Source organism: Tauraco erythrolophus, chromosome Z (genome assembly GCF_009769465.1).
Source record: "Tauraco erythrolophus isolate bTauEry1 chromosome Z, bTauEry1.pri, whole genome shotgun sequence".
NCBI lineage: Eukaryota > Metazoa > Chordata > Aves > Musophagiformes > Musophagidae > Tauraco > Tauraco erythrolophus.
In genome coordinates, this window is record NC_141496.1 from 44928609 (window position 1) to 44951695 (window position 23087).

Below are 23087 nucleotides of genomic sequence, written 5' to 3' on the forward strand. Positions count from 1 at the left end.
CTCTGGAAACAATAACTGTGTCTCTCTAGCTCTTGTCATATGGTCTATGGTCACTGCGTGCGACGACTGTTTGTTAATGCTTTAGTGTCAGGTCCAATGCAAATTTACCAGCCTGAGAAACAAATTTAGGATAACTTGAAATTCTTACAGCGAAACATTGGTATCATAGCGTTCATATCATCCTAAATTCCCCTCTGAATCAACTGTGATCCTTTCCTTTTACTTTTGAGTGTGCTTAGAGGCCAGGTCTTGATGTGTTCAAACAGTGAGATAATATTTTCAAAACTGGATGAATTTTCAGTTGCCAAAGAAGGTGGCGTTTGTTATGTAAAAAGGCGGAGCAAAAAATACTCAACAATAAGTTGCTAAAAAGCCAGTAGACAACACACCAGTTTAATCACTGTTGTTAAAAAGTATCCTTTTTTAACTCAAGTTTTGATGTTTTAAAGCTACTGGAACCTTTAGCAAAGCCAAAATACTATTGGATCCACTTCCTGAAAAAAAAAAGGCATTATAAAATTTAAGATCGAAGTGTACATTTCAGAGCTTTAACTTGGGAACTTTTTCACTGACATCACATAAGTGTGGAACAAGTTGTTTTGTCCCTGGGAGTGAGCAGAGCACCTTTTGTGCAGAAGACCCTGGTAGCTGCTGCTTCTGTATTGCCCCTTTCGTGCTCTGTCATGCTCACTATCTGAAGTTTTGAGGCTCTGGAAGCACAGCTTAGTGCAAAAAACAAGCCCCAGCATTAACGTTCACCCAGAGTTTGGCAAGTCAGCACGTCTCTCCAGGCTTCCCTCTCTTTGCACTAGGACTTCAGAAGCACAGGAGCGTAGTTAGATTCCTGACCCTTTGAAATCTCACCGGACAGGATGAGTCAAGAAAATCCACTCAGCAACTATAGGTTGAGGAAGTTGCAGAATCATTTAAGTTGAAGGCGACATCTGGAAGTCTGTGCTTCTGACCTCCACACAGGGGCTTGGCAGAGCAGCTGTTCAGGGCCTTGCAGATGACACCTCCGTTTTCCTTATACTTTCTGCAGCCTCTTGGTCCTCACAGCAGTGATCCTAACTGAGAGTTTGTCTTTATTACTCTTCCTTTTCTAGGCTAACCCAGACAGCAGGGAAGCAGTGGCCCACCCTCACCAGTTTTTCCAAGAAAGAATCTCTTTCTTGAGAACATACTCAAATCTTCATAGTTTCAATTCTCCACCACCGCTTTTGCAAATGGAGTCAGTCAGTAACTTGAAATTAAGGTTGGAGAAGGAAGTTTTGAAGTTGTGTGTTGTCTGCTGAGTGTGATTGTATGCCTGAGATCACTGTGGTACTCTGTCATTGATGGGGGCTAATTCTGGTAGCATTCGAGTCCTTTTGGTTTGGTCCAAATCTGAACTGTGTCAGTGAACTTTGCCACTGACTGTGGTGCGCTCAGGAGCAGTAACTGAGAGAGTGAGCTGATTGTTTCAACAAATACTCTTGTCATCATTTCAGGGAGCAGCTTTTGGTTTCAATGTGATAGCTGCCAAGGCTGGAGAGCAGCTGACTCCGTTTTTGCCCCAGCTTCTTCCTCGACTCTACCGTTACCAGTTTGACCCTAACCTGGGCATTCGGCAGGCAATGACCAGCATTTGGAATGCCTTGGTCACCGACAAGTCGATGGTGAGTGAGCAGCAAAATGCAGAGTGGTGGGTTTTCTGCTAGCCAGCAGCGTCTCGGAGATCCTCATGGGACAGTTGCATCTCATGAAAGGAGGGGCTATGCAGAAAGGAGTGAGGTATTGTCCTATGGAGAAAGAGGTGTTTGAATCCGTGGATGAACTGGAGGATGCGAAGAGGTTTTGCACTGCCACTTATGTGGGAAAGGGTATCTCGGCCTTGTTTGTGCAGCAGTGTTAAAGTTTATGATTTACTTTATTTAAAGTGGGGTCTTTCCATATTTCAATATTGCTTTGATACTGCTTATGAGAATCTCTCTGGGAATCTTATGGCCTAAGATGCCCTTCCTAGAGCAAAAGCATCTAAATATGGTTCTTTGTTTTTTAAGTGGGAGTAAGCCCTCGGGAAGAGGCTATTCTATCAACTCGAGGATAGCTCCTCCCAGACAAGTTTCAGGAATAAGTGATTTTTGTGAGATGCCCTTGGTCTGGCTCTGAAAGGCCTGGAATTGGGTTTGCCAGTCTTTTCAACTAGCAAAACTGATGTCCTTGTGAAGTCATTGGCTCTGATCCCTCATCAAAGTGCAACTGCTTCTCCTGTAAATACATGTTTGGTGCTAAATCTAAACAGTTCTGTTGATGAAGGACTGAGAGACTATTTTCTTGTTGTCTCTGTCACAGTGTTAAGCCCTGAAGCAATGCACAGAAAAGCGTGTCTAAAGTAAAGTCAGAGTAAGTTTGCGCGGAGTCAGCTCTGGCAAACGTTAGTTCATCTGCTGTGGCTGAAAGCAGGTTGCATTGTCCGTAAGGATTTTTTTTTTTTTTTCCCCACAGTAGAGGACAAGGATGCATAGTCTGTGCTTGTTTCATGATTTTTTCCTTTTTTTTAATAATAGGTTGATAAGTACATGAAGGAAATTCTTGAGGATTTGATCAGTAACCTAACCAGCAGTCTGTGGAGGATCAGGGAATCCAGGTATTGCTAGGAAAAGTAACCAATTTTTTTTCTTTGAATTCTCTTCTTTTCTCTTCTTCACCATGAACTTACTAACCCGAAGTAGTCGAGGGGGAAAAAACGATACATCCTTTCATGAGGATAGAGCTCAGTCTTGTAGTCTGCACTTGAAGTGTGATACAATCTTGAAGCTATTTGCTTCATTGAGCCTAAAGTTTTTTTATTGCCTGCAACTTTAGCATGATACCAAATAATGTTCTTGGAAGGAGAAGTATTCTGGTCACAAAGTTCTTGCCTATCCTTGGACCTGAAATTTTGCTTGATGTTAGAAAATATTGGCAGTCTGGCTGTATGTGTACTTGCCAGTTGATATAGCATTTTTAATAAGCTGCTTTTTTGTTTATAATGGTTTGTCCTTATGCTGTATTGAAAACTTCCATTTTAATTTCAATTCTAGACTTCAGACCATTTTGTTTTGTTCTTATCCTATACTTACAGAAAAGAAATCTGAAGCAATTTTATTAAGTGGAATGTTTGCAATAACAATTTTCATCACAGCATCCTTTCCCACTTGCTATCACCTGTTTCTGATTTCACCTGACTGGCTGAACATTTTTTTTCTCTGTTAAAGGAGGTGTTCTTATGACAGAGCAGATTCAGGGGAAATGAGTAATGTAAAGCAATTATCAGGCTTTTTAACCATTTACTTGTATTTATAAATATATCTGTGCATACACCTATATCAAACAAGTACACCATGTGAAGGAAATAAAATACCTTGTTTGCAGCTGTCTGGCACTGAATGACTTACTAAGAGGAAGACCTTTGGATGACATTATAGACAAATTTCCAGAGATCTGGGAGATGCTCTTCAGAGTGCAAGATGACATTAAGGTAATGGAACTGATAATTGAATAGAAATCTTCAACGAAGTACAGTGATCAAGCTCTGAGATGTTTAAAGAGAGATTCTCTGAGAAGTCAAGTTGAAGCCAATGAGAGTTTTGGGTATTAAGCAGACTGAAAATTCAGGCCCCTTGCAGTTAAAATTTCCGTGCCACTTTGGAAATTCTTTGTGTATGTTTCTCATGTTTTTAAGGGTTGGTTTTCACTCCTACAGTGCTTATTCTTTATGGTTCAACATTTTTCCTGCATATAAAAGAATTCTTAAGTATTTGCATAACTCTTGAGTGTAGAAACATTTATTTTGGGCTGCTTGTGTGCTTAAATAACTTACATATATGAAGTCAGAGTCCTCGGGTCCTTCCAGGTTTGAGCTGTGTTCTCTATGGATCCAGACTTCTCTGCTCAAGCTTAAGCAAGGCTCAGCTGTTTTCCAGAGTGTACTGTGTACTAAGAGGTTGCTTCCATAGTAGTAGATTTAGTGTGTTCAGAAATGTTCCTGGACACTGAAGCCAACTGAGCAGTTTTACCTTACTGCTAATGAGCTATGTTAGCCTCCAAAACAGAGCAACTGCCTGCAAACTGCCTTTTGGGAAGAGCCTAATTCCTGAATTTTACCTGGAAATAGTTTGGGAAGGTCTGCTTGTGGCAGGCCAGATTTTATCCAAGAAAGTCCTCAGATGTTACCAGACCAGGTGATTGTGTTTCCGTACCCAGGAGTGTTGCTAGATTCTGCTTAATTCATCAATACAAGTAAAGTTAAAGAGTCTAGTTGGTGGTGGTATCACATGCCACCAGACCTGCACAAATTTTGCTGTTTGGTTTTAGTTCATCTTCTTCTGGTCGTGGACGTTCAGTTTAGTAAAGCACCACTAAGCAAAAGGCATTATATTGAGGAGGGAGTAAAGCATACCCAAAGCACTATGTACTACTTTTTGCAGTAGAAGATTCCATTGGATTTTTTTGGGTTTGGTTTTGGGTTTTATTGTTTGTGTGGCATTTTTTTTTGTTTTGTGGGTTATTTTTTTGTGTTTTGAAAAGGACAACCAATAAAATAAAATCACTGAGACAAATGTGAACAAAAGCGCAGAGAACTTGATGGTATCAGCCAGGATCATTAATATATTTGTCATTGAGCAGACCAGATACTCAGATGGACCAAAGCCAACATTTCTTTGAAAGATACTGTGTTATTAGCCATGAATATGTTCTGGTTTTAGCTGGGGCAGAGTTAGCTCTTCTTTTTAGCAGCTAGAAGAGCTCTGTGTTTTGGTTTTACTCAGAGGCTCACTCTGAGAAGAATGCTGACAGCACACTGATGTTTGTAGTTGGCACTGAGGTCTCAAGGGCTTTTCAGCTTGCCGGGTTCTTGCCAGTGTGCAGGAGCACAACAGGATAAGGGTGGAGCATGGCCGGGACAAGGGGTCCACGACTCTCCTTACGATTTGTACTTGGACTTAAGATTGAGGCCAAACTGGCCAATTAGTATTCCGTATCGTGCAGCGTCATGCCCAGTATAAAAGTGAGGGTCAGCCGGAAAGAAGGGCTTTTGCTCTTCCGGGACTCTCACTTTTGGACTCTCAGGGTGCTTTTTCTCTCTCTCTCGCTCTCTGTTTCGGGCCTCCCGTTCAACCGGGATTGCGGTATCGAGTTTTATCTGTTTCGGGATTGCAGCTTTGGGATGAGACGGGCCTTGGTCAAGGGTTGGTGAGCAATTACACCGTACATCACTCGTTTGTATATATTTATGCTTGTACATACATATATATATATATATATATATTGGTAGCGGTAGTAGTAAATTGTTCTTATCTCAACCCACGGGTCTCTTTTCTTTTTCCTCTTTGGTTCACTCCCTCATCCCTGGGGGTGGGGGAGTGCGCGACTGTGTAGGGTTTGGTTGCTGGAGCGGCCTATCCCACGACAGAATATATCCTTGTCAGTACTAGCATTATACTTATCAATTAGTATGAATCATTCTGTAGAAGATTTAAAAATAGTAACATGGATTATTGACTTCTTTTTTAGGAGACTGTGCGAAAGGCAGCAGAACTAGCCCTAAAAACCTTAAGCAAGGTAAAACTCTAATTTCATCATTTGCACATGGAGATCTGTATGGTTTTGATGTCAGGTAATGATTCACTATGATATCTGCAGGAGAGACCAGTTTACCATAGACTGTTGTCTTGAAAAGATCTCTAGTATAAAGGTGCAGTTGTGATGAACAGCCCCTGGAAAGCAATCATAATAAGCTTGACCACATACTTTTCTGTACTTTTGTTGATGCTGATGAAATTCCACTGCTTGAGGATAATGTGATGTTAAGTTCTATGCAACCAAAGGAGGGATATAATGAACTGGTTTTTTTTCCTCTGATGTCCTTTTTTTCCTCACCTGGGGTTGAGATTTAAGGAAACTTCTGTTCACTTCAACAGTTGACCAAGCCCAGCTGATCAAGTAGACCAAGACGAGTGGAACCTCTTGGTGTGAAACCAAGTAATCCAGTCTGGACTGCTGCTGTTACTGACATGAGATTTTTTTGGGGTTTAGTACATATACCACTTACTATTTTGTTTGGTCTTCCTCTAAAAAAGTCACATTGGTGGAAATGGAAATGGATATTAAGAGCTGTGTTTGAAATCACAACTTTCACAATGCATACAGCATGACATTTCAATGGCACAAGGATGATCTGGTTCCAAAACGTTGTTGAGATTGCAGAATCTGTTCTGATCTGGTCTCACTGCTCTGCTTCATGGTATGGTTGAATCCATGTGGTTTGTCCCTCAATTGAGAGGTTGTTTGGTCTGTCTCTTCATCGAGGTGCAGATCAAGGCCTGCTGGGCTATGAATTTGCCTTTTCTGGAAGCCGACTGTAGCTGAAACCTGTTTTGGAGATGCGGCTTAGGGCTTAAGTACTTCCTGGAGCGGAGAATGAAGGTGTAACAGAGCCTGGGTTTGGCTGTGAGCAGTTGCTCTAGTTGCTGTTGGCTTCTTCTGTCTGATGGAGGAGGTGCTTTATGTAATCTGAGCAGGAGGTTTGTACATGCATGCAGCACTCATTCTCACCTGTCCCCAGGTCTGTGTGAAAATGTGCGATCCTTCCAAAGGAGCAGCGGGTCAGAAGACGATAGCTGTGTTGCTCCCTTGCCTCCTAGACAAAGGAATAGTAAGCACAGTTGCAGAAGTCCGATCTCTCAGGTTAGTTTTTGCCTGGGGTCCCAAAGAGACCCAGCTTATTCACCTGAGTTGCAGAATGTTCTTTGGGTTTGAAGTGACAAGTTTCTCACCAAAACAGCCTTCTTGCCGAGTCCTTTTCTCACTATGATCCAACAGCAGCCCCAGAAACTCTGCCTATGCTTTGGAAGTATCTGACCTCTCTGCAAACACCCAGATTCATTTCCCAGCAGCAATTTTTCTCCCTGTAAAACTGATCTGCAAGCAGTTTGCTGTGCTTGAGACTGTCCTTCAGGACTGGCATATCTCTTCTGCTTGTAAAAACAAAAAAATTCCACTGTAGTTCTTGAAACAGCCAGGTCTTATTTCATGACTGGTTGTGAGTAATGATAGTTCACATCCCAGAGGCAACTGCAGGTGGTGACACCGTTCAGATACGTTTTATGTCATGTAACGGTTCAATGTCCCTTGATGTGTAGGGACTCCATATGCTCGTCACTTTGTAACCTTGTTTATTCCTTCATTTGCTTGGAGGAAAGAAAAGCTGGAAAATTCAGACCTGGACCGTAGCTGATCTTTGCAAAAATAATTTTCTTTTATTGAACATGATTATCCAGGAAGACTAGAAAGCTCCTAACAAATTATAGTGAATATTTCTTGAATTTTTTCATCCTTTTTGAAGATACAAAAAGCCTTTGTCAAAATGCAGCCTGAGATGTGGTGAAACCAACAAGTGAGATTTGAACAGATCATTGTGATTAGATTTTTCTTGGACAGAGACAATGGACGTCTCTGAGCTGACTTTGTCCAGATCTGCTTTAAAACATGGAAGATGTGTTATTTCTTCCTGTCCGTAGTACTGCCTCTTTGCGCCGTTCCCTTTGTGATACCCTGGCCAAAGTAAGCAATCTCTGTGCAAAGCATAGCATCAGTTGGAAGCTCAGGGCTAGGGTATGATTTTGCCTAAGCAGAAAAATACACAGATTTTTGTTTGCAGGTAGATTTATATTGGGGTGTCTGAGATTTGGATTGGTACTGGATTAGAGTAGACCAGAGAGGTTTTTCAGCTAAGTCTGTGTGTTTCTCTATTGACCTTTCCTTTGATCTTTTTCCAGTATTAACACTCTTGTGAAGATCAGTAAAAGTGCTGGGTCTATGCTGAAACCTCATGCACCAAAACTTATCCCAGCCCTGCTGGAATCTTTGAGTGCACTGGAGCCTCAAGTCCTGAATTATTTGAGTCTTTCTGCAACAGAACAGGAGAAAGTAAGTGCAATTACAAGGAGAAAGTATCAACAGAACAGAAATAACAAAGATTTAAGCTCATTCAATCAACAAAAAAATAGCAGTTTTGGTTGAAAGGTGTTCAAAGATGCGAGGAGAAAGAGCTAATAAGTTACTAAAAAAGTTTGGTCATTGGAATATGGCTGGATAGATTTGTTTGGGTTTTTTTTTGAAGGGTTGGGATTTTGTTTCTGTTCCCTGGTCCACCACATATTTCAGAAAGTGAAGAACAATCTTAATAAAAACTGTTGTTAAGTGTCACTTCAGCTCCATGTACACCTGTGAAATAGGTGGAGACAGACCTGTAATAATTACCTGGAATGCACCTGTACTCTCAAACTTTGCTGCTGTTTTTCCCAGGCAATTAGCTGCAGGACTTCTTATAACATGAATTACAAGGTGTGCCATAGCACTATGGGCTGGAGGTGTATGTTGTCAGCAATGTGTCCTTTAATCTCTCTCAAAGAACCATCTTAAATCAGTAGTGTTCTGGGAAAGTGACTGAAACCCACTATTCAGAAGCAAATTTAGCTGATTTAATTGGCGGGGGGAGGGGTTCAAACTCTGCCCTTTACAAAGGAGGAAGGAGTGAACAAAAAGTGTGGGATTTTTTTCTCTTTTTTCCTCTTTTCTCTTTCTTTCTTTTTTTTTCATTCTTTTCTTTTTTCTTTTTTTTTCCCATTCCCATGATGTCAGGAGTGCATGATTGTCCTGTGCTCCAGGTAGACCATCCATCTGCCTCTGAAAGGGAGACATTCAATCTGTAAACATAGTTACTTTGTGTCTGTATGCACCTGAAATGTATTTTGGTTTGAGTTTGCGAGGTAGAGAGTTATAGCTGATGTTGCCCTTTCCACTGTTTTCATGTTGAGCTTTCATTTCGTTTTGGTTTTTTTTTTTTTTTTCTGTTTTTTCAGACTGCAATGGATAGTGCCAGACTTAGTGCTGTCAAATCATCTCCCATGATGGAAACCATTAACATGGTAAGTATTTGATCCAGAACGGCTCCAGTGTAAGGTATGTTGTAGAAGAGGAACAGGAGTCGAAGTGGGAGCTTTACAGGATACCCCTTCAGGGTTCATTTTATTATTACATCTCCCTGTGAATGTCTGTCCACCTTCTTTTTTGTGTACTGTCTTCTCTCATCCTTTTGCCACAGCTTGCTCCGCAGATCACTTGTGAATAGCCTTAGCTCTGTTTGGAGTCGGATGGATTGTCTCTCCACCTGAGGACCTGCCTAGTATCATGAAGGGAGCATCTTCCGAGTGCTTTTGTTTGGATGGGGCGCAGCTGGTTCTGAATTATGCTAGTTGCCATTTCTCTTCATCTATGGCCCACAATTCCATAATCAGCTTCTCACGTAGGCCTCCGACTGATAGTCATTGTTCTTAAGGCACAAATGCTGTCCAGCCCTTTCCTTTGTGGTGCCTTAGATGTCCCTACGTGGGCCTTGCCAGTGCTTTGATGGTGGAAATATTTAGAGAAAATGTTGATGCTGCTTAAAGCACTGTCAGCAGCTGGTGTTTGGCTCTGTAGTTTCCTGCGGCTGGAGGAAGGGTTAGCACTGCAGGGAGCTCTGCCCTCTGTAAGAGCCTGTCCCTTCCCAAAGAAAGGACCACTCTTTTCTGCTCAGGCACTGCACACAGCCAGGGGCACACAAGCAGGCAGAGAATGTGAGAGCTGAGCAAGTTTTAGGAGAAGCATGGCCACCAGAGCTATCTTTGTTTCGTGTGCTCATGGAAAAGTAACAACAGCGAGCCCTCCTGTACACAACAGCACGTGGAGCTGCGTTTTGGTGTCAGGTGGAACACTCTCTCTATAAATAGTGTGTAAAGTGGCGGGGTATGTAAGGCTCCATGTAAAAGTGTACTTGCTGCCACCCCGCAGGCTGCAGCAACTGCTGCTGTCCCTCCTCCAGGCCATGCCTCTCCTCTGCCAGCCCTGGGGGGACAGCTGTGCTGCCCTGATTAATGCTTGGGATTTCCTAGGGGAGGGGAGAGATAGTATTGCTTCGGCTGAGTAACATGAAGACGTCCTGCCTTATAAGCAAGCTTCTCTCTATTCCTATATGTTCTGGGACTGGCTGGGAGATTGTACAATATAATAGATTATTCCCTTTGCATTACCAGTGCAGGAGGTGGAAGTGACAGCAGTCTGACTTGTGAAGCTCAGAGGGTGTTACCTTCAGATAGTGTGTGATCCTTGAATTTGGTAGAGGATGGACAGTGTGCTACACAGTGCTGATAACATGAGGCTCTCTGTTTTGCCTAATGGCATTTTAGGCATAGGAGATTAGAAATTATACAAATAACATCCCTCTTATACCTTTACGTCATTCTTATGACTTATTTGTCTTGACCTGTTTAAAAACTATCTTGACTAGTTTCATTTCATTATATGATTTGGATATGTTACTGCTTCAGGGTTTCAGAGAGTTGGGGGAATGTTGGGTTTTGTCCTAAGATATGCACACCTTTGCATATGTTTCTCTCCCCGAAAGGAGTTCTTGCTAGTGTGTTACTTTCAGCTTTGTAAACAGTTGGAGTACAAGAGTACATCAGTTACAGCAAATGATAATTTTAGCAGGGTCAGCTCGGCATAGAAGCGGAACTAGAGAGTCTGTGTGTGGTGGAAGCTGCTTTATGATGCCTTTTTCCCACTATGCAGCAAACTGTCACAATTCAGCTGAAGACCAACCTGGAGAACTGAGGCAGGCCTCAGCTGGAAGCATACCTGCTTAATTCTGCCACCATTACCTTTTCTTTTTTTTTTTTCCCCGCCCCTTCATTGTCCCTTGCCTTTCTCTAGAGCTTGCAGTATTTGGATGTGTCCGTCCTGGGTGAGCTGGTTCCTCGGCTGTGTGAACTGATCAAAAGTGGAGTAGGCCTTGGCACAAAGGTATGTCTGTGATTTTAATAGTTCATTTGGAAATGGAGAAGAAAACACAGAGCATTGTCAATATGAATATGGTTCTTTTGACTGTGACAGCTTGGGCTCATTCGTACTGGAGTCATTGTACATCTGAGTCCCAATCCACCTACATTACTTGTGATTTTTCTGAATGTGTGCTGCCTTAACCTCCTCTGGGCTACGTGGTTGTTGTGCTCTGTGACACTTGAGTACAGAATGTTGTCCTTGATAGCTGTAAATCTTCCAGGACCATCTATCCCGAGCGTAAGTCCTGGTGGCTTTTTCACTTCCTAATTCAATTCTTGTAATTCATTTGTTTCAAACTGGTTTTCTCTTTCTGCCTTTGGCTCCTGGCTTATCAGGGCAGAGGCTCATGGAGGCCTAGGTCATGTCATACACGTGTGTGTGGCACCGCAGCAAGTATTGATAGCAATAACCAGGGGCTAATACTGTTTTATCTTACCTTTGTTTTCCCTTGCAATCTTCCAGGGAGGCTGTGCCAGTGTAATTGTGTCTTTAACCACACAGTGTCCTCAGGACTTAACACCTTATTCAGGTAAGGTTAGTTTCTTATGTCAGGTTTTAAAGGTGCATTTTGTTGCTGTTCTGTAGGTAGAGTTTCCTCCCTATTGGCCCTTGATTTTATCACAAGAATTATCTTTATGTGTGTATTTTCAGTAGAGAGCTGCTTGAAGTTGGCTTGTACGTGTGGCACTGGCATGCTGGGGGTGGGTCCTGGGGATGTTAATACCTCACCAAGTTGGAAAAGGCAGAGGAAGGAGCTCAGGGAATTCGCTAGTACTAAGCAGGAACAGGCGGAAATATCTCTAGACTTCCTTGGAGCAGACTAATAATGCCTGCGTTAGTGCAGCACTGTCAATAAGCACTTGTTCCTTCAACTTGAGCTATGGAAGGACCATAAACAGGGACTTTTTCCTTGGGTTCTAGTCTTCTTTTTACCATTTATTGTGATTTGATGGTAGAAAGAAGGTCGCCTTTCTGTTGCAGAATAGAAATAAGGCTGAAACTGTGAACAGCTGGAGTGCTCACATACAGGAACATTATCAGTCAAGTTGTGCAGGCTGAGGCTGGCAGAACTCTAGCTTCTGCTGAGCCTTGCTGTGTTAACGCTGAGCACTTGTTTAAACATAAGGACCAGACAGACGTATAACCCTGCAGACATGCGATGAGGAAAAATGCATAAATTCAGACAATCTGATGAAATTCAGGCTGTTTTAATTCTTCCCACAGCAATAAAAATATGATACTTCTGATAAAATGAAATCTCTTCAACAGGCAAACTTATGAGTGCTTTACTTAGTGGCCTGACTGATCGCAACAGTGTGGTACAGAAGTCTTTTGCCTTTGCTATGGGGCATCTAGTCCGGGTGAGTTGGGGTTTAAGATGGTTTTAGGTTTTATTTTGCTTTTTTGTTGTTGAGTATTTTGAAGTGTTTGAGTGATTCGAGTCTCTTCCCTGTTACAGACTTCCCGGGACAGTAGCACTGAGAAGCTGCTACACAAACTCAGCAGTTGGTACATGGAGAAGGAAGGTACGTTGCTTTTTGGGTATTCAGTTACAGAATAGAGTGCAGAAGAAGTTCCTGGTGATAGCAAAAGCTAGTAAAGAAACGTTTTTATATTCTGGTGCTTGGTTTCACTGGCTGAATAATTCCCATGCATCATTATAGTATAATGTGCATTCCTCTGCTTTCCAAGAGGCAGACCAAGCTGGTAAAGGAAAATCCTGCTTCCTACTCATAACGTGTGATTGTTTTGCTCCTTCAGAGCCAGTTTACAGAACAGGCTGTGCTTTAACTGTGCATGCTATGGGACGCTACAGTCCAGACGTGGTGAAGAACCATGCTAAACATGTGCTGCCATTGGCTTTTCTTGGTATGCATGAGGTTCCTGATGAAGAGAAAGGAGAGAAAGAGAATTCTACTCTGTGGACTGAAGTTTGGCAGGAAAATGTACCTGGTAAGTTGCATTAAGAGTGGTAAAAGCTTTCTGGGAAGTATGGGGCAAGAAATATCATGCTTCCTGGAAATCCATTTTGGATACGCAGAATTCTCCTGGTAAGGGATTTGGGAAGCTTGTTTCCATTTTCTTCCTTGCTCTGTATGAGTTTTGGCACGTGAACTTCTCTGTGGCTATTTAAAATACTTACAGAGGTGTTGATGCTGAGGATACACAGACACAGTCAGGACAAGTATTTTAAGGTTGTAAGGCACTGAATGCCACTGTAATATGGCCCTGATCGTGGCACAGACAGCTGGACATCTTTGGAAATTTTGATGCCAGCCTTGAAGGGCTGCTGCACGCTTTGAAGTTAAGGAGAACTTGGCCTCTGTCTTAGGTTGGAGATCTCTCTGGTGATTCCTCTGGTTTTAACTTCAATGAATGAATCTGCGCTGTAGGACTATTTTGCTGTGTTTTCTGTCTGTAGAGGAAGATCTGGATGCATGGTGAAATGGTTTTGCTGATTCCTTCTCTGATCTGATTCCTGATCTGGTCCTTCAGTCACCAGGTTACTTTTCTGGAGTCTGGGAAAGGAACTGCAAAAAGATTTTCCAGTGACCTGTTCTTGCAAAAAAAATTAAGTTATTGTCCTTAGAAACAGGCTAATACAATGTCTATTATCTGCCATATGAAAGGACTGAGATGAGCTCTTTATCTAGATATATGCCAAACATCTTCTTTGAAAGCACTTAGAAAACAGCCTATCTTCAATCAGCCTGGGAGGAATTCTTCACCTCTTTGCCTGAAGGAGATCTTACTGATATGTTTCATGGCCAAAAAAAAGAAAGATAAATCTGTGACTACCTCCCCCTCCCAATAAAATCAGATTTTTTGTTTGTTTTGTGGCAAAATTACAGTCTTCCTCTGTTTGATGCGCAGGTACTCAGGGTGGTATCAGACTGTATATGCAGGAGTTGATAACTCTTACCCAGAAGGCTCTGCAGTCCCAGTCCTGGAAGATGAAAGCCCAGGGAGCCGCTGCCATGGCATCAATTGCCAAACAGACAGGCTTCCTTGTACCACCGCATCTGGGAATAGTGCTGTCCGCGCTGCTGCAAGGCCTGCCAGGGAGAACCTGGACTGGGAAGGTAAAAAAAGGAACTGGCACCTCATGGATCTCTGTGAGCACCAGCATGTGGCCAGGAAATGCAATGTTCTGTGCTGCAGAGCAACACATGTAGGAACTCTGGCTTAGGAAGCCGGATTCTATCTGCATTCAGCAGAAGATACGTAGGTGGAGTTCAATTAGCTTTAGGAGTTGGATTCCCACTTAGCCTGCTTCCACTGCACCATGTTCTAGCTGTGAGGGATACTAGCTTGTGCTCAGAGGCCCTGCAAGGCCTCTTTCCACTGCCAGTTCAGTGCAGATGGAAAGCCAAGTCTTCTACAGCCTCTACATCAGAAGTGCCGGGAGCCAGACATTGCTTTTCTCAGCGGGTGTGGTAGGCATATTTCCTCACTGCCTCTCACAGCAAAGTATGCAGGTTTCCCCTGTGTGGCAGGACTGTGCCATTTCTTAGTGGTATCTGTTTGACTCATTGCAGGAGGAGCTGTTGAAGGCCATTGCCAGTGTCGTCTCTGCATGCAAGTAAGTGTCTTGACAGAAGTGGTATTCTTAGAATCTGGGATCTCAAAAAGAAGGTTATTGCACAGTGTTGTTGCCTGTCTGGTGCTAAGGAGACTCTAGAAAGTTGTGGATGCCGTCCTGATCTCCCATCGGCATGTCAAGAGTCTCCCTCCGCTCTGCTTGCCAATGTGTGAGTCACTGGTGAGAGCTGGAAGAGGCAAGCAATGCTTCAGAGGGACCTGCAGGGGTAAATGGTTGGTTTAGGGCAAAGAGGAGGATGCTGAGAGGCCAGAATTGCTAAGAAGAAGGGACTAAGGGGAAAGATGGACACCTTAAAAGGGAAAAGAGAGGAAGAGGTAGAAGAGTGAGGCGGGTGGGAAGTGCATTGGAAGCAAATGAGGAAAGACAGGAAAGAAAAACAGAACAGACAGGGTAAGAGCAAAGAAGAGCACCAGAGTGTAACTTCAGTTACAACTGTTGGTAGGCAAGCGTGTTCCAGGACGCAGGGATTACTTCCTTTCTGTGGGAAAAGCGGTGTTTAGGAAGGGATTAATGTGGGTCTGATAGTTTTCTACATGCCTTGTGTTTCAGTGCAGAGCTGCAAAAGTCAGTACCTGGCCAGCCCACCGTCAATGATGTTGTCCAGGCTATCCTGAAAGAATGTCGGAAAGAGAACCTGAAGTATAAGATGGTGGCACTGCGCTGTGCAGCTGGGGTGCTGCAGACAACAAAGGAAGACCGGTTCCAGGAGCTGGCAGATATCATCTTTCCCATGATAAAGAAGGTGACTGTTCAGCTTTTTGAGTTTTCCTTCTTTCAAAGCAAAACACCCAAGTGGTGACTGGCTGGCTGATGCTGGACACATGCCAGGCTTCTCCCCAGAAGGCTGCTGATGTGAGAAATACTCCACACTCAGCCAGATCCTTGGTGGGGCTGAATATACCAGACTGCTGGTAAGCCCTGAGGGGGTTGTACCCATGCTGCCCAAATTCCGAATTAACCCAACTGTTCTCTAGACAGAGTCCTTCCTTTGCTGTCCAGCACTGCCCTGATACAGCATTAAAAGTTAATTCCTGGCTGCTCTGCAGGCAGCAAGACACTCCTGGGAAGCTGTGTAGGGCACTTCTGTTTAGTACCTGCAATGCTTCGCAGTTCTGCAAGTGGGACTCATATAGCACAGGCAGACGTTTGGATGCAAGGCCACGGAGCCTGCTGTGCACTTCTGCAGGCTGCCGAGAGTGCCAGAGCTACCGGTGGCCAGGAGGGCTTGTGCTCCATCTGTGTGGAGGCACTGGCTGGGTACAAGGACCAGTGTGCACAGACTGCAGGGGAGGACTGAATTGCACTGAAGTGTGTGGCTAGCCTGCCCTCATCCTCCTGTCCATCATACCTTTCCCCCATGGCCTCCGCAGAACTCTCTTGAGAGCATAGGCACAGGTTTCCCAAAGCATGATGAAGACGACGAGGACATGAGGGAGAAAGAAGTACAGATGGAGTCCCTGATCTGTGCCTTCGAGAGCTTGGGCAAAGCCTGGCCAAGGAGCCCGGAGACACAGCGTAAGTCAGCTAATGGTGCGCAGAGCAAACTTTCTCGGCTCGAACTCTTTCCTCTTAAAATGAAAAGGGGGAGGAGGGAGGGACCTGGTGATCATGTGGGGAGTGAGGAGGCTTTTGAGGAGCTGCAGGAAGGATCTCACTGCGGTTTGCAAGATCTTCAGTGAGAAAGCTGCGCCAATGGCTTTCCCACAGAGTAGCCCATCGTTGGGGAAATTCCTTTGCTGTTATCTTAAATTCAGTTCACCAAACTCTTCTGAGTTTATGGAGACATGCAGGTTGCCTGAGGTATCTTGCCTAATCAAAAGCAGCCTGGTTCTGCTGCTTACATTTACGTTTGCATCAAAGCTGGTACAAGGTGGAGGAACTGGATAGATCTGAAAAAAAAACTCCAAACAGGTTACTTTTATTAGCATGCCAGAATGTGTAATGCAGCGTTTTATCTTCCAGTGTTTGATAATGAGACTGTTGATGTGGGGAAGATTTTCAGGATGTTGACTTGGTCGTATGGAGTGACTAGCTTGGTGTCATGTGGAGAGGAGCGCAAGGAACACCTGTGAGACAGAGCAGGAAGCATTTTCTTCTGCTTTTCCCTGTGGTAACACAGTAACATCCTTTTTTTTTTTTTTCTGTAGGTTGCTATCGCCAAGAGTTTTGCAAGTTAATGTGTGACCGTCTGAAACTCAGCACGTGGAAAGTGCAGCTTGGAGTGCTACAAGCCATGAATGCCTACTTTCAAGGGTAATTCTCCTTTCTGCAATCCGCTTCGATGGTGTTTCTTGTCTTTGTTGCTTCAGACTGTTTAATGAAGTTGAGGATGACACTGGATTCTCGAGGAAGTCAAGCAGACTTCTGTCGCAGTGATGCAGGGTGTCTGACAGTGGTTTTGCCTTTGACAGGCTAATGCTGTTTGATGAAGAACACTCAGACCCTGCGGCTTTGACAGAAATACTGTTGGAAACCTGTTCATCTATCACCCATTCTTTAGGTAAATGAACTTTTCCTGGTTTGTGGTTGATGATGAATTGCTTGTTAATACATTCCTCCTCTGAGGGTTGGTGGGTAGAGGAAGTGCAGAATAAGTATAAGCTGTCAGAGGTGACGTTTTGCCGTTCCTTGTATTGCGCTGTGGTAATGCTGATTGTGCAGTAGCTGTTCGAGATCGTACCATGCAGGGTGCTGTGCACAGAGAAGTAGATTACTCTGGTAAGCAAGAGCTTTGAAAAGGGAGGGAGAGGCAGACAGCAGTCTCCTGTGCATGCAGCCTCTCAGGAGTGCACATTGGAAATGTAGTAATTTTCTCCATGCAGAAGATGGACCTATTCCTATTACTTATTTAATGAAAATCAAGGGTTTTTTCTCCACAGTTCAGACTTCTTGGATATGTATGCATTGGAGAGACCCAGAATTTTCTGAGACAGCTAGTGCATGAAGCTACAAGGCTTAGACACAGGTTGTGCTCTCCCTGAGCAGAGTGTCCCTGGGGATATAAGTGCTACCTATGTGATGTTGACAGTCGTGGGGCTGCTTATTACTTTGGTCATGTTCCTGCTTGTCCTGTGACTGTTAACAGTGCCCCAAGTCTCCTCACACCTACATGTGGCTCTTTTTTCTGGTATGCCTAAAGGCAGCACCTACTTTAGAGCTAGCTACCAACCCAGACACCCCGTTGGGGAGAGTTTCTTGTAACTATCAATCCTCCTGGAATGAGACTTTAACAAGATTTTAGCTCAGGAGAGCACGTAACATTTTGTGACAAGCTTGTGCTTGATGGCCTAGCATTTATGTTCCCTGACTTAGTGCTACTTGTTAAAATTTGGAGGGTTTATAGATTTTACAGCTCACCGGAAGAACAGTCCGTTACGCACAGAAGTTGTCTGTGATCACATTTCAGCTTTGCCAACGCTGTTCCCTTTCAACATATGTAAGGAATAGTAGTGCTGTGGTAATAGCAGAGGTGATGCACAAGGCTTAGTCAGCTTTTCAACCTCTAGTTGGTCACTTTCTGCTGTTCAGATGTGTCTAATTGGGCAGCACTGCAGACTGACAGCACACATGAGCTCAGTGAGCTGTGCTAACAACAGTGATCTGTGACCACGGTGGTGACTGCTCTGTGTACAACTGTTAAGTGTGCCTTTGATTCTCAATGTCGTTGTGGGGTTTTTTTTGTTTGTTTTTTAAATCCCTTAGAAAACAAAAGCTACACGTCCATAAGAACTGAAGCTTTGTCTGTGATACAACTGCTGCTCACCAAACTGCAAGGTGAGACTTTTTGCTTGCCACCTGGGAGAGCTGCTGTTAGGTAGAGAAGGCACCTGACTGTGTGGCCTGGAACTCTGGAGAGAAGGCATTACCTTCTGCTTTGCAGCACTGGGTGATTTTGGGGTGGTTGGGACTTGGAGTTCTGTACTTGGTGACCTGGGAAACTTGGAGAGGGCTTGAAGTAACTGGCCAAAATCAAGGTCTAAAGTAATATTAGATTCTCTTTGGGCGGGGAAAATGTCCAGTGAGGAGGGTCCCAGGGAGAGCACACAGGACTGAGTGTGTAGTCAGATTCTGTGTGAATGTGCAAGCTCCATAGAGGGGAGAGCTCCTGTTTGTGCAAGTTTAGTTCCTCATTGTTAATTTAGGATTTGAGCCTTGCAGAATTTGTTTCAGAGAATGAGTCTGCTTAGATCTCAAGGTCATACTGTCACAAAAATCTGGACAGAAACTCTCTAACACAGTTAGCAGCATTAGAAAGCGGCATTGCTTTATTGTGGTGCCGGGTGCACGGGGGATATCTTCTCCTGGCCCGCACACTGGACCCCTGGAGAGAAACTTAGTGATACACCACAATCATGCATATTCATAACATGTTTGCATATTCATAACGTGTTTACATATTCACTGTTATTCTCTTAAACGATTGGTAAATTTTCTCTTGCTTTACGTGTAAATTACTTCGCATGCTCAGTTCTCTTCCTCCGCCCCTTTCTTTTGGAGGTATGTGCAAACCACCTACTAAACCCTTCAATAAATTCTTACACAAAAATTCTAACCCCTTCATTGTTGGATAACACTACGTGTCTGCAGTTGTCCTGTAGCAAATGTTTCCTTTGGATTTCTGTTTCGCGCTTCATGTTTCCTTTGTTCTAGCAAAATCTTCTTACATTATGTGAAGCAGCTGTGAATCGGGAAGCATTTGGTTGGTTCTTCAGGCCCTGTTTTCAGATGTTGCAGGCTTAGACAATCAAGCCTAGTCTGAATGGGCTCACCTCCCTGTGCGGGAGGCAGCACACACGCCTGAGCCTCCAGCTGAATGTGCCTCCTAAGCAGCCCTCTCCTGGAAGAGCAGTACGGACTGCGAGTGAAGTGTTGGACAGGTCGCTCTTTCAGCCTGTCCGGGCATGGAGATGGCCAGTTGTTTTTTCCTGGTATTCACGTCCAGTGTCTGTCTGTCTTTATCTACACAGAAGCTCAGCAGTGGGAAAGCCTGACACCAGAAAGCAGAGAGCGCCTCATTCATTCGTTGTCTACGATGGCATCAGATAGCAGACCCGAGCTACAAGAGAAGGCGTTTATATTGAAGAAAACACTTGAAAATCTTGACTAAGTTGTAAAACACAAACTATAAAGTGCCATGTAAAACAAAAACAAAAAAGTGCAGTGGTCTGAAAACCAAGTGGGAAAATGAAGATTACTCTGTAGCATGCATCATTCCTGGCCAAAATAAAAAAATGCCTTAAGTTCTTTTTCCCCGTTAATATTATTTTTACTCTTTTAAGATGATGGTTAGTTGTTTTATCAGAAAATACCTCTTAACAATCTGCCCTAGAATGTTTATAAGTATGCGACATAAAAAATGTTGAGGGCAAGATGCTTTTTTTTTTTTTTTTTTTTTTTTTTTAAATCAGCAAAAGAATGTTACTGAGATCCCCTTTGTCCTTCAAAGGAATTGTTGAAAAACCACCAGCACAGGAAGTGAAAAGCATATTTGATTTTCACTTATGTCGTGTGTGGAGATCTGTTACCTGGAGTCTAAACAGTAAAACTCCGTGACTCTGCAGTAGAGCTAGTGTTTGTTATCGATAAAGAACGAAACGCTTCCCTTGATGAAGCCCCCTGTTAAACTCTTGTGGCTTCCCGGGGGAGGGTTTCATCTGACACCCACCTCTGCTTCTCCTGCTTGCTCCTCCCTTGCAGCCTGTGTCTGTGAGTTATGAAAGGCAGAGTACTGTTAACTTCACTCCTTCCTCCTCCTCGGACCTCAACATGGATTGGCCGAGACTATGCCTTTCCCAGCTAGCAACCTCGGCCTCCCAAACTTTAAATGAGAACTTTTTTCCTCAAAGGATGCACAAGAGAGCACTTTACTGAGCTGTGTGGGACAAAGTTGGGCCTAGTTGGTGCCCAGGTGGAACACTGCTCTTCTCAAAATTGTTTTGCATGGACACTCCTCAGCTGCAGGCAAAAAAAAAAAAAGGAAAACAATCTTTTCTAGATAGGTTTTTGAAGAGTGTTCGAAGTTTGCAATGACACGTTTTTTTAATAGTGGTAATGTTTTATTCCCTTCCTGTTCGTAACCCTGTTCTTGCTTTGGAAACCTGTAATGATTTAGACTTGTCAATATTTGTAAGAAACTGAATCACCTGTCATTTCTCAGCAGCCCAAGTCATGCTGGTTTCTAGCAAATAAAATACTTTTTAATTTGCACTTAAGAAGAAAGATTATATCTGCATTAACGTGGAGTAAAATTGCTATATGGTGATGTGGCCATGCTGCCTGTCTCCTGTTTTTTTGCCCTCCTCAGATAAAAGACAAACCTGACCACTATAGCAACAGACTTTTAATAGTGTAAAGTTAGCACTGCACCCTAATCTGACCAGAATGTGTACAGCTTTTTGGGGATAAATGCTTTGCTGATGGTGAAATGAAATCGTTAGTGTGGGCAATACCATGTCCATGGCTTTCAGCGCAGGAAGGCTTTTCTTTTCTTACAGTCTGCAGCTCCTTTCAGATTTGATCCGCTGGGGAGAGGATTGCTCAGATAACGCCGCGTTTCCTCCATGCCCATTTATTCAGAATCAGGTATGCAGTACCTACTTTTCCCTCAGGTGCCATTTCCCATTCAGTGTTTTCTGGTACTGTAACAATCTCGTTGTCTGACTTGCCCTCCGTGGGGAGGGAGGAATGTAATTTGTGCACGCCTGGTAAGAAGACGTCAGCAAGAAATGGGCAGAGCTGTCCCACTGTGGCTCTCGTGTAGCAGAAACCTCAGCGAGCACTATTGCATTGTACACTAGAACTGGTCAGTGGGCAACTCCTTGGTGCTGGGAGCTGGTGCTATAACGTTTTGATTTACACCTTGTTGCAGGGAGCTGCTCTTTGTTTACGTGTAGTTTGAACTATTGAGCACAGTGTACATTTTAAAATTTTACTGGGCAAATCACTTTGCGGTATCTTTAAAAACTTGCTTACCGTGACATGTAGTGTCATGAGTGCATTTTTTTTTTGGTTGGTTGTTTTTTTTTTGTATTAGGTGAGTATTACCCGTGATGCTTTGCTGTAGCAGTTCTTTGTCTGACTTGGGTTTTTTTTCCGTATTGGTGAGTGACAGTAACAGAAAAGCAAGAGCCTCCATGTCTCTGGTGATTTGAGTCTTCACTGCGGACTGGAGTATTCAGAGGCAATGCCTAGTATGGTCAAATGGCCATAAGTAGAATAACTGTAATCATTGTGAATAGCAACCTGAATTTCTCTATTGGGGATTTACACTAGAGGGAAGAGCGTATTCTAGGAACTCTACGAACAGCTGGATTGACAACTCTGGCCAAGAGTGTTAGGAAGGTTAGAGATGGTAAAACACTTTCTGAATCACAAAGCAATATGTCTTTCTCGTGATTACAGAACCGATTCAGAGCTCCTCTCTAAAGCACGTGCCTATACACAAAACCTACCTGTACAAAAGCTAATTCAGTCAGAGGTTTGATTTCTACCCCCCTCGCATTTGTAAACTTGACAGGATTTAAAAAAAAATAAATAAATAGATGTGGCCTTCCTAGAGTTTTTCCTCTAAAAGTGATTGCACTATGTAAAACACACTGTACTTTGCCCAGCGCGGGCCTTTCTTGTGCTGCTGCAATGCTTTGTATACCGGGAGTGCAGGGCGCAGACTTGACTCCAGCACTCACGTCCTGACCTACAAGCTGTTGCTTAAATGGATGTATATTGAGAAAAATTTTCTAATGTTGCAAGATCTCCATCAAATTCACTGCAATCTGTACTGTCCGAGTATGTGAATGGCCTGACTGAAAGAAAACCCTCCTGCTTACCAAAAAGGTGAAATTAAATAAAAGCTGCATGACCTGTTCTTCAGAGTGACTGGTAGTGCTTTTTTTTGCCCACTGCGAGTACTTCCCAGTGTTCTTGTGTTCCGAATTCAGAGTGCCCCTTTGTGATCTGCTCTGTGCTGAGCTGCCTGCTGTCTGGCTGCTTGTCTGTCAGCTGTTCAGGCTGGAGGTGTCTCTGTTTTGTTAAATGACAGCATCCAGTTAGGAGCGACATCATACACATGTATATAATTATATTCTGTGTGTGTATTATATATATACACATATGTATGGAAGATGAGGCCATGAGATGTAAAATTTATTTAAATAATATTAAAGAGTTTAACATTTCCAGACTATTCCAGACATGGACATCCCCCCTGCTACAAACCAGCCCAAATTAAATTTACTTTTCTAAATGGTATTCTGAAAGGAAGAAGGGGAAAAGAAAAATCAACTAGGCAGAGGAGAGCTAGCAGATGATAGATACAAACTTTATGGATGTTGGCTACCACCTGCCTGAAGCATCATTGGGCAAGACAAACGTCAGACCATAGGCCCCCAGAACAGAGCCTTGCCACTGCTCGTGGTGGGTCCACATCCCGCTCCCATGCTTCCGCTTGCTGTGGTGAGCAGAGGCCGTCTCTGTGGCACCAGGACCAAAGCGGGGTTTCTGCCAGCTGCACAGACACGTTATTTCTGGCCAGTGAAGGCAGCAGGATAACGTTATTTGAGTTCATTGGTAGGGAAAT

General features: G+C 43.5%; 1 protein-coding gene across 2 annotated transcripts in view; it reads left to right on the forward strand.

Annotated features, from left to right (window-relative positions):
• ECPAS (Ecm29 proteasome adaptor and scaffold) overlaps positions 1-22381 on the forward strand; it is a 69436-nt gene extending 47055 nt beyond the window's left edge. For both annotated transcript variants that reach the window (XM_086628751.1, XM_086628752.1), the window contains 20 exons: positions 1491-1658; positions 2550-2629; positions 3397-3502; positions 5539-5586; positions 6590-6711; positions 7803-7953; positions 8889-8954; positions 10780-10869; positions 11371-11437; positions 12178-12269; positions 12368-12434; positions 12670-12861; positions 13783-13991; positions 14448-14491; positions 15062-15254; positions 15883-16027; positions 16660-16765; positions 16924-17012; positions 18215-18286; positions 19480-22381. In XM_086628751.1, the coding sequence (XP_086484877.1) occupies positions 1491-1658; positions 2550-2629; positions 3397-3502; positions 5539-5586; positions 6590-6711; positions 7803-7953; positions 8889-8954; positions 10780-10869; positions 11371-11437; positions 12178-12269; positions 12368-12434; positions 12670-12861; positions 13783-13991; positions 14448-14491; positions 15062-15254; positions 15883-16027; positions 16660-16765; positions 16924-17012; positions 18215-18286; positions 19480-19619 (2247 nt within the window). In that variant the 3' untranslated portion in view covers positions 19620-22381. The remainder of the gene's footprint in view (positions 1-1490; positions 1659-2549; positions 2630-3396; positions 3503-5538; positions 5587-6589; positions 6712-7802; positions 7954-8888; positions 8955-10779; positions 10870-11370; positions 11438-12177; positions 12270-12367; positions 12435-12669; positions 12862-13782; positions 13992-14447; positions 14492-15061; positions 15255-15882; positions 16028-16659; positions 16766-16923; positions 17013-18214; positions 18287-19479) is intronic.
• The last annotated feature ends 706 nt before the right edge of the window (positions 22382-23087 follow it).